The sequence below is a fragment of the Pelodiscus sinensis genome, chromosome 11 (genome assembly GCF_049634645.1).
Source record: "Pelodiscus sinensis isolate JC-2024 chromosome 11, ASM4963464v1, whole genome shotgun sequence".
Classification (NCBI taxonomy): Eukaryota; Metazoa; Chordata; order Testudines; family Trionychidae; genus Pelodiscus; species Pelodiscus sinensis.
The window spans coordinates 33,907,444-33,918,586 of record NC_134721.1 but is presented as its reverse complement, the minus strand read 5'-3'; the positions used below and the strand labels follow the sequence as shown (position 1 = coordinate 33,918,586).

At 49.5% G+C, this 11,143-nt stretch overlaps 1 protein-coding gene across 2 annotated transcripts in view; it reads left to right on the top strand.

Annotated features, from left to right (window-relative positions):
* The first annotated feature begins 1,453 nt into the window (after positions 1 to 1,453).
* The window catches only part of MARK2 (microtubule affinity regulating kinase 2), a 117,699-nt gene continuing 108,009 nt past the window's right edge, over positions 1,454 to 11,143 (top strand). Inside the window, exon 1 of one of the 2 annotated variants that reach the window (XM_075939096.1) lies at positions 1,454 to 1,475. In XM_075939096.1, coding sequence (XP_075795211.1) covers positions 1,458 to 1,475 — 18 coding nt within the window. In that variant the 5' untranslated portion in view covers positions 1,454 to 1,457. Of the gene's footprint in view, positions 1,476 to 2,127; positions 2,634 to 11,143 lie in introns of those variants that run through there. The other variant, XM_006125056.3, reaches the window with a different exon arrangement.

Here is an 11,143-nt window from a genome sequence, read left to right as displayed (position 1 = left end):
GCTCCAACCTCTCCCCCCCGGATCATGCATTAACTTTATTGTCAGAAGGGGGCTTGTGATGCAATAAGAACCCCTGCTCTAGTGTGTATGTGGATGCAGAGATATTGCACAAGTGTGTGCATGTAGGTGTGAGTATGTGCATGCAGCTGAGACTCTGGGAAGGTATGTGGATGTGTTTGCACATCAACATTGCACAGGTGTGTGTAGGCAGCTGTGACTCAGGGTAGGAGTGCTTGAGTGTGTGCACATGGCTGTGCAAGCAGATGTGTATTTTTGTGTGTGCACAAATTTACATGAGCATGCATGCAACTATAGGTGTATGCATGCAGCTGCAGATGTGTCCATGTGCATGAAGCTATGGATGCATCTGCATGTCATTGTGGGTGGGTATCTGTAGCTGTTGGAGTATTCCCGTATGTCAGGGGTGGGGAACTTTTTTTGGGTCTGGTGCCATGTGACCCATAGAAAAATCAGTCAAGGGCCACACACAAAACACACACACTGAAGCGGCTGATTGAGGAGAAAGACACTCCCTACATTGCCCTTGCACACCAGAGCCTGGCGGGCCCAGCCTAGTAGATTTTGTGTTCTCCAGCCCTGTGGTTGGGCAGTGGAGGGAGAGGGGGCACTGGAGCACCAGCACAGGCTCCCCAGTGCAGGGGAGTCCCTGAATCTCGGAGTCCGGATCCGGGCAAGCCGGGGTCCACATCTGATCCCTGGGCCTGAGGTTCCCCACCCGTACTGTATGTGATTGCCACTATGGGCCTGTACCAATGTGAGTGTGCATGATTGTACATGCAGCAGTGAGCATCTGTGGATATGCAGATGTTTGTGTGTGCAGCCCAGCCAGGAAGTGTGTGAAAGAGGCAGTGGGGACCCAGATTGTCTGTGTGTGTGCACTGCATGCAGCTGTGGCCATGTGCAAGCCATGCGAGGGCTCCCCCTGCCAATTCCTGGAGCTCGTACACTCCGGCTCCGGCTAACTGGGGCGCTGCACGTCGTCAGCAGCAGTCAGCTCCCATCGCATCTCCAGGACGCTGCAGTGGGTGCTAAGCGCCAGCTGCGTCAGCCTTTGCTGCCGGCCGGCACCAACTGCAGTTCCACCGCTTCACAGCAGGTGGCGCCGCTAGCGCACATCAGCCCGTGGGGCTGGGTGACGAGGCTTGGCAGTAGCAACCGGGAGAAGGCGGGGTCTCGTCGCTTCGGAACGTCACTGCGCGCGCGGGGGAGGAGGGCGGTTGGGTAGCGCCAGCCCCCATGCACGGAAGAGACCACTGGGAGCGGGGGGGGGGAACCCTGTGCTGTAGGTGGGTGAGGCAGGGACGCGCGGGGGGAGGGGCGTTACGGGTGAGTCTTGCGTCTCCAGGGGGCGCATGAAGCGCAGGTGCAGATGGGAGTGCGAGTGCGAGGACCTCTCCGGCTGGGCACGGGCACTTGCAGGCCTAGGCCGTGTGTCTATGCAGCTGCACTTGCAGGTGTGTGTGTGACGCGCCCAGGTGTACACACACACTTGTGCATGTTTGCACGATGCGGTGTGTACGTGAGCGCATAGCGACTCAATCCGTTGTGTGCCGGGTGTGCATCCTTGTGCGCCCATTTACCCAAATGGCTGATTTAATCTTCCTCCTCTTTAGCCTGGCTCCCCTCCGCACGGGAGAATAAGCCCCCTCGGGGGCTCGCGCAAACCACATTTGCGGAAATAGCCGAGGCTAGTCGGCTCCTCCTGTTTTCGCCCCCGGGCTCGGTTATTCGCCTTGGAAAGGCGGAAAGAGTCGAAACCTCTTCGGCTTGTTCGTTGGTTTCCGGAAATTGCCGAAAAGAGCGTCAGCAAGGGGGCGGGGAATATTCCGGAAACTGCCGATCTTCAGCCTTCGGTTACTCTCGGGCGCTCATCCGGAAGTGTCCGATTGCTGTCCCGAAGGCGAACTTCGGGTTTATCCGGAAGGAGGCGAAGTGACCGATCGCGAAAGGGGCCGCGCCTGCTGTTTCGGATGTTTCCGGAAGGAGGCGCGAACTGGCGATGACAGGGAGGGTGAATCGAGAGTTTCCGTCAGACGGCGGAAGCTGCCGAGAAGGGGTTGGGGGCTGGGGTTTCCGGAACCGGCGGAAACTGGCTCCGACGAGCGGCTCGGATGTTTCCGGAAGGGGGCGGAAATGGCCGAAGGCCGGTGGCGGCGGCCATGTTGGGATCTGCTGCCGCTGCTGCTGTGTGAATGTGAGATGCGCTGAGGGGAGCCGGGTCTCGGGGCGGAGAAGGCGGCTCGGCCAGGGGCACTCGGCCTCCGGGTCTCCTCAGCCCCGGCTCTGTGCAGCCTTCGCTCACGCGTACGCCTGGCTGCCGGCGGCGCGGCCTGGTCCCTGCGCCTCATCCCCGGGTTCGCCTGAGCCGCCGGGCCGGGCTTCCCTCATCGCGGCCCGGCGGAGACCCATGTCCGAGTCCCGGCGGTTTCCGGCTCCCTGAATCCCCCCTCCCCCTTTGGGCTCCCCCATGGTGGTGGCCTGGCCGCCCCCCCCGGTGTGAGGAGAGCCCCAGGAACCGCCGGAGCCCCAGGAGCCGCTGGCCAAGGGGGCCCAAGATGTCGAGCAGCGGCCGGAGCCCCCTCCCCACCGTGAATGAGAGAGACACGGAACAGGTAGGGGGCTGGGGGGCCCCTAACCCGAGGGAGGGAGGGAGCGAGGCAGGGAGGGCGGGATGCCGTATTTTGCTGAGGGAAGGGAATGCAGGGGGGCAGGAGAGGGGTTCCCTGCTCCGGGTGGGGGGAGATAGAGCAAGCATTGACTATAGGGTGGGTAATACCCCATGCCCTGCAGCTCCCCATCCTGTGCTTCTAATGGTTAAGTGAGGGGTGGGAACCTCCTTCTTCATAGATCGATATGCATCCTTCTTGAGTCCTTAAGGGTCCATCTGGTCTTCCCTGTGATGGGGCATGTGGAGCAGGAAGGCAGGAGAGGAGATTCCTACAGAATCCCCTGTGTATGTATACGTATCTTCCACCTAGTAAGTCCCTTCATGCCTCCCAAACTCTGTGGTCTATAGTGTACCTACTGGAGATAGTGCAGATCAGGGAAGAGATTATATGTATTCCCACATACCCAGTACTTCATCACTAACTGCTGTCAATGGAGAATGAGATATTGAGACAAATAAGGGAGAGACTACTATGTATCTGCTCTGTGCACAGAGCTACAGATCCCCTGTGTATCTTCCCTCAAAGTGGATGCAGGGACACTTGGAACCCTGTAATGATTCCCTGGTGAAAGAGAGGCATGCGGCAGGATGATACAAATAAATATCTATATAGTTCTTATTCCCATAGGCTGAGTGGTCCATGCAGGAGTGGCTGTAATCCACTTCTGTGCATTAATGCTCCACTTTCAATCTCCCTGAAATGGGAAGAAGAGAGCAGTGGATTGATTTATTCCCTGTGGCATGCATGAGCAATTGGGAGCAGGGATCTTTTCCATCTTTCCTTCCCCTCCCATATATTAATTGCCTCATCAGCCCATGCTGAATGATGGGGGTTTTGAATGGGCAAGGGAAATGGCCCCCTGCTCTGCCTCTCTTTGCCTTTTCTGCTGCTCCATATCACATCAGGTCCTTCCTTGGCTTTCATAGTGAAGGAAGATCCCACTTCCATGCTCACTCATTATTCCCCTATGCCCTTATTAGGTTTACCTCTCAAGTGCCTCATTCATTTGCAGCTCAAGATGCCTGGTGACATGGTGGTGGTTTGCTTTTTCAGGGGTGCATTTGTGAGAGATGACAACTAGTGAGCAAATTGCATTCCCAACTGAATTTAAGAAACAGCTCATAAAGACACACAAATCTAACCTGTTTTAATCCTCATGACCCTTGTGAGTCGAGACCTGCTGTAGACATGAACTTCCCATAGTCAGTAATTTTTTTTTAGGTGATTTGTGGAGAAAAGAAGGGACTGGCTGTGCAGCCAGGATCTCTCTGGCTGTTGTGTTTAGCTGCATAAGGTAATCAAAACATGGTTTTGGACTTTATTTGTAAAGAGTATTTCACTTGCACTAACAGCCTTCCTTCCATGAAGTCTGATTCATTCTAAGTGGTTGATGCCATATGCTACTTAGTCTCCTCCTTATCTTTGTCCAAAGCAAAGGTATTTTAAAAATGGGCTTCACTCCCAGTCTTGAGATGGCTATGTAGTTTAGGGATGTTAAATATTGGTTAACTGAATAGTCAAGTAACCTCATGAATTCTTATTGATTACTCGACTATTCTATAGTCCTGGGGGGAGGCGGGGGGCAGGTGCCAAGTGGGTGCTGGTCTGTGAGGGGAACCAGTTTAAAAACCAACTTCTCTTGTGGACCAGCTGTTTGTTGCCCTGTGCTGCTGCCTCTAATATAGGGGAGGCAGCAGCCCCTGTCCATGGTGGGAAGAGGTCTGAGCTCCTGGACTCATTGTGAGCCAGAACTGAGCCAAGCTGCCTGCCCACCTACCTCCTAATAATACACTTTAAATGCAGAGCTACAGTGGGGGTAGGTCTCATACCTGTCACGAGCCAGGACTGAGACAGGCTGCTCACCATACTGCTAACAAATTTACTGCCCAGCGGAGGGAATGCATGTAGTCTGTAGCATTAACCTATAAGCTTTTTCTTATTGGTTAATCAACTACACTATTGCATCCCTAATGTGGTTGTATCCCCATTACTAATGAAGCTTGAGGAGGTGTGGAATTGTGTATGTACGCTTGTGTATTGTGTGGCTAAGAGGGCCCTAGCTGCCCTTTGACCACTAATGTATGCTTTATGTTGGTGAAGTTGGTCCTGGTTTCAAAACATGCCCTGGTGCTTCTTAGAATTAATAGAATTTTCTTCTCTGGTACCTTTAAACAAGCAGGAATACAGCTTCAGAATGGGGATCAGCTCCCTCTGTTTCTATTAACTGGTCTCATTTCATCTGGCGTTCTTAACAGTTTCTTCAAAATAACTAAATTTGGCTGACATTTAAGCACAATTGATCTAAAGCTGTTTCCATGATCTCTCTTCAGCTGCCTTAACTTTAAATTGCTAAAGCATAAAAATAAAGCTTCTGCTTCCCTTATCCCTGTATGAATGGCTGGATAATGAGAATTCAGATCTCAGACTGACACTTCAGACCGGCTGTCAATGATTTAGGCTTCTTTAGCTGTGTCCTTCCCTGTTTTCTTTGTGGGTGGAGGGTTGCAAGTAGATTATTATGGTGCATAATAAAGGCAAAAGCAGAACATAATTCAGAGCCAAGATTTCAGTCATCTTCTTCCGTTAAAACTAGAGGTCTGGAGAGTTGGCAGGAATCTGAATGATCAATAATATAAGAATTTATCTTTGTGGCAGTGTTAAGAGGGAATTGTGGAGATGTCAGAGAACTGAAACCAAGGAAGGCAAACTATAGTGCATCTCCATCTCTTGTTGCTTTTTCACTTTGGGGTCATCTTGTGTTTTTAAGAAGATAACAGCATCAGAGGCAGGGTAGGGGGCTTGTACAGAATCCTTTTCCACACAGCTCTACCAACTTAGCTAAATCCTGACTAGGATGTAAAATCCTGTTTAATTTTCAAACGCAGCATTAACACTATGTTTAACTGGTTAACTGATTAAAAAAGGAGTAGGGAGAAGCAGAGGTTGAAATCCTTTTCCTCCTCCCCCGCAGGCAGGAGCTGCTCCGGCTGAGCTGGGAGCAGCTCACCTTTAAAGGTGATGGTTAACTGTAACCAGTTAACTGTTCACATCCCTAGTCCTGACATCCCTAGTCCTGACATTTCCACCCTTGGTTTGTTTTGACCAGAGAGCTATTAACCATCCTAAACTGATCATCTAAACTGAAGAGCAAAACTTTGCCAAAGTTCTCTTTGTTGTGTGGTAGTGGCTTTTCATGATCAAAACTGAGGTGTGCCTTGTCTAAAAAACTGTTTCTAGTGGAAAATGTAGCTTGAGAACCTCTTGCTTTCAAGGTAGAGTCAACTATTTTGAGGTTAAAAACAGGAAGTGTTGTAATTTCTCTTATCTAGAACATTGCAGATGACTGTTTCAGGCATCTGGACCATCAAAACTGATGTATATTTCATCATTGAGTAAAAGCTTAACAGGTTGAACTTCTCTAGTCTGGCACTCTCTGGTCCGGTAACTTCCGTGGTCCGGCATGATTTTAGTTAGCTGGTTCTCCACTTATTATGGGTGTGGCCAAGTTTCCTGTAGTCACATGAAGTTTGTGTTCAGCTACCAGTCCTGGCTCTCAGTGTTCTGTGCAGTTATTTAGCTCTAATTTACCCCAAATGCCTTCTGAGAATCCAGTAAGCAGTGGAAATGTTGGTCATGCAGCTAGACAATATTGTCCTCCCGTAATCCAGAAAATTCTCTGGTTTGGCACCAATCATGTCCTGAGGATGCTGGACAAGAGAGGTTCAACATATACAGGTACCAACTTAGTATCAAACTGTTTCCTCTAACACAAAACTCCCTTTTCGCAGCGTCTTTGCCCATTCTAACCCCTTCCAACAGATTTGTCTATTCTTCTCAATTATCCAAATGCTTTTGCTATCCCAGAAATATTTCCAGTAAACAGGGGTTGTATTGTATTACCTTGTTTGGCCAGGCTGTTTTTACTTGGTGAAATCGTATATGTCTCTCAACCTTCCCCATTGTACCCTCTAGCAGAGGGTGCCCTATTTCAGTAGTCTCCCTGGACATCCATTTTACATTAGGGATGTTAAATTGTGAGTAATTGACTAATTGAATAGTCAGTGCATTTTGCATCACTATTCGATTAGTCGATAGGGCACCTCTGCCTTTGAAGTATAGCAGTAGCCCTAGGGCTGTAGCTACACTTCAAAAGTGAAAGCACTGCTTGGAGCGAGGACTCTCCTGCTGACCCCAGGCTCCATGTGATGCTGCCGCTTTGAAACGCCGTGGGGAGCCCGGGATCAGCTGGGGACCATCCCTCGCATTGGTCCCGGGCTCTGCTCAGCACTACCGCTTTGAAACTCCGCGTGCAGCCTAGGGATACCCCAGATGGCCCTGGGCTGCATGCAGCGTTTCAAAGTGTCAGTGCTGTGTGAAGCCCGGGGTCTGATACCCCCTTCCCTCTCCTCCCCCCGCTGCCTCTTTCTGATAGATGCATCAAGGGAGGAAGTAACTAGTCGACTAGCCTGTTTACTAGTCTGTCACATCCCTAATTTACATGTATGCTTACATCATTTGGAATTGGTGATATTTTAAAATCTATAGTTGAATAATTTAAGGGGTACAAAAAATTGTGAAATCTTTATATTGTCTGTTACTTAAATGAGGACCTCTGGTCCTCTCACTGATGTTTTACAGCTTAAGCATGTTCCTTTGCACCTTTTGCTATCTGCTAATGTGCATCATAATTGAGAATAGAGCTCTCAACTAGAGCAGAAGACCATCTTCTGAGATCCAGAGCAACATACCCACATGATGTACTTCCCACTCTTCCTTTCCTTAAGTTTTATTCTTCAGATTGGCTTCCCAACTGTGGTAGTCCCACTTTCAAGATTATATTAGATACAAGGAGATACTGTAACCCAGCAGTAGGTAAAGATGAGCTAAGTGGGAATACTGTGATGGTACTGTCCAGTTTCATGGATGGAAAGGCCTAACCTAGTGTTTTTCAACATTTTTATTCTGGAGACCCACTTGGGTGTGTTTTTTGTTTTTTTTTTTAAAGAAAAGGATTATTAACCCCGCTACAAAAAATTGTGACTCCCCAGGAATGTTTCCTCTGATTTTTTTCCATCCGTATGCAGAATAAATGTTATGTGCACAGAAGCATGTGTGGATGTGCACCACCAGTAGAAACACGTGCTGCTGGCTGTGGGTGCTTTGCTAATTAGCTGGGCAGCATTTGAATCTCTCTTGGGTGGGCAGCCAAGCTCTCAAGTTACAAGGAACACTGCTCCCCTATCTTAAGCTTTAAGCTTTGGATGTCAGCCCTATGCTGAAATGTGTAAACTAGCTATGTGAGGTAGGGATGTTAGTGAGTTGCCTCTCTGAGAGGCAGAAGGAGTGAGGGACGGAAGCTGGTTTAAAAGCCAGTCCCCCCCTCATCACCCCAGTACCTGTCTCCGTGGTGCTCCCCTGCCCTCCCCCCCCCCCCGCTGTCTTGGGCGGGGGGAGCATAGGGGAGGCAGCTGTGAAGCAGCTCCTGTCTGCGTGGGTCCCAAGGAGGACCTGAGGCTCCCTGCAAACAGGGGCTGCTGTTGCCCAGCAGCCCAGGCTAGCTGCACTCAGGTGCTGCTTTATTAGCAGCCTCTGGCCACTGTGAACAGGCTGGCTGTGGCCAGGGGCTGCTGGACTTAGTGTAAGCCAGGACCAAGCAGTCTTGGCTTACGCTGGTCCAGGACGCTGCGCCTCAGCATTTTAAATGTAGTAAGAGCCTGGCAGTTTCCAGAGCTGGCAGGAGCGGGGAATGTTTGGTCCCAGCTCGAGCCGGCTCCTGTATCTACCTCCGCTGCGGCTCTGCAGAGCAGTCCTTATCGACATCGTGTAGTCAGTACAAATTGTATTGATTATGAGATTAGTCAGATAACTGCAATTTAACATCCTTAATGTGAGGCCCCACTCCAGGCAGTTACCTTGGTTCCTACCCCTTAAGGTCAGCCCTGCTTGTTACTCTCCCTAAATTGGTCCCTCACCTCCAGGTTGGAAGACACTGGCCGAATTGCTCCTTCCCAAGGACAAGGAGATGGTGTGTGAATTCTAAGTCATGCTGATAATCTGGGTGTGTAGTTGCTGCCCCCCTCCCTTAGGAGGTCCAAACTATGGTGATTTTTCATGGTGTGAAATGAGTGTTAATTATGAAGTTAACCAGCAGCCTAGCTGGGCTGAAGCAGACCTCCGTCTGATGGTCATGGTGGGGGGCTGCTCCAGCCCACTGGGCCTGTGGTGTGGTGCAGCAGACCTGTCTGGGCAGGAGCAGCCCTTGCCTGTGGTGGGAGGCCAGGGCCCGCCATGCTGTGCCACGGGTGGCGGGTGTGAGGATAGGCCTGCCACGCTGTGGGTGGGAGAGTAATTACTCGGTTAAAATAATGCTTAAATGATTAACCGATTAAACAGGATTTTACACCCCTAAAATACTGCAGCCCAGCCTCCTATTGATGAATGGACTCAAAGCATGCTGGGTACTTCACATTCTTGCCCCAAAGTAGAGCCCTGGAAAACTCTGGATATTCGCTTTACATGTGCAGACTGTTTGCAGATTGCATGTGGACACACCTTTTGTATCCACGCAGGGCTGTACTCTATAGAGTTTACAATTTAAACTTAGCTTTCAGATTGAGGGAGGGATGTGACTTTATTTTTGTTCTGAGTCCATGCTGAACTGTCGCCTGCCATTTCCTAACCACTTTTTGTTCCCTTTCATTTGGGTGGTTTTGGAATAAGGAAATACCAAAGTCTTGTAAAAATGTCTAGGAATATGTATTCAGTAACTTGTGCTCCTGTATACCTTTCCTTCAGGGATCTCAATGCACTTTATAGATATTAATGCTTGTGGAGGGAGAATCAGTACTAACTCTATTTTTCCTATGGAGAAATTGAGATACCAGGATCTTAGATCTAGTCTATACTTGAAAGTTATACTTGTATAGTTAAACTGGTGCAAATGTTGATGTGGGTTATACTGGTATAAAGATGCCTCATACTGATATAGCTTATCCTGTACTGGAAGGGGAATAAAGCATCTTTATGATGATATAACTGTACCTACAGTAAACTCTACCTGTATTCTAGTATAGATTACGGATGTTAGCAAGTAGTCAACTGGAGTAGCGACTACTTGCTTCCTCCCCAAGAGGAAGTGGGGGACAGGAGCTGCCTCCCCCCTCCCTGCTGCCTCTATCAGAAGCAGTGGGAGGTGGGGGGCAGGGGAGGCTGCTGCCAAGCAGCCCCTGTTTGCAGCAGTCTAGGCTGGCTGCTCTCAGGAGCTGCTCTGGCAGCAGTCCCTGCTTGTGGCAGACAGTGCTGGCCTCCGTGAACAGGATTCAGTGAGAGCCAGGACTGAGCAGTCCTGGCTTGCCCTGGTCTGTCCGGGACCCTGCATCTTTGCATTTTACATATAGTAAAAGCCTGGTGGCTCTTACTACGTTTAAAATGCAGGGCTGCAACGCAGGTGGCTTCTGGAGCCAGCACAAGCTGCGGCTCTGCAGAGCAGCTCTGATTGATTAATCGTGTAGTCAGTACAAATATCGACTACATGATCAATCAGAACCTCAATTTAACATCCCTAGTGTAGATGCAGCCTAAGGGGCAGCCATGTGAGGCATAGAACCCAGGAGTCTTGTACTAACTATTAGACACACAACCTGTCACATGTCCAGCAAGGCTGATATTTTACCTACTGTCTCTTCCAGTTCTGAGTTTCTTAATTCCTGCTGGGAGCTGTATCTGCAGATGTCTGTCTTCTGGTATTTTTTCTCTCCCCTAATTATCCCTGACATTTGATGGGATAAACTCCTGGGGGGCAGAAACAAATGAAACTTCCTCATGAGCCCCAAATGGCTGTTCTGTTTCTTTGCATTATGAAGAAGTGTAATTGTTAAGCAATAGGCTGATATTTTACCAATCACGTGATGGGGGAGTCCCAGCTTCAGAGCTTTGTTCTAGGCTATTAAATCACTCTTTCCTTCCTACTGGGAGGCTAGCATAGGGTAATGCTTGCCAAACAGGTTAGACTCAATGGTGATTTGTGCTTGATAGATGGGAACTTCCTATACCAACAGTGACTACAAATAAAGCCAATGGTGAAGAACATGGGAGCAGCACCTAAAGAATACTGCCCTGCTCCATGCACTAATTTGTTAAGCCATGTGAGGAAAGGATGTGATACTATTGTCTTGTGCACTGAAGCAGAGACAGGATTGCTTTGTGGGCTGGGACTCTGGAGATCAGGGTTTGACTTCTGGTTCTGCCACAGGCTATCTGAAGTACTTATCTAGTCCCTGTTACAGTAGTATCTGAGGCCATGTCTTTTCTTGTCTTGCCAGAGATCAATCTTCTGGCATTCAATTTATCAGGTCTAGTTGAGACCACCTAATTCAAATGCTGAGGATGGCTCTGGTCGGTGCCAGCACTCCTCACACTCGTGAGGAGTAATGGAAACAATTGCTCCTGTTGGT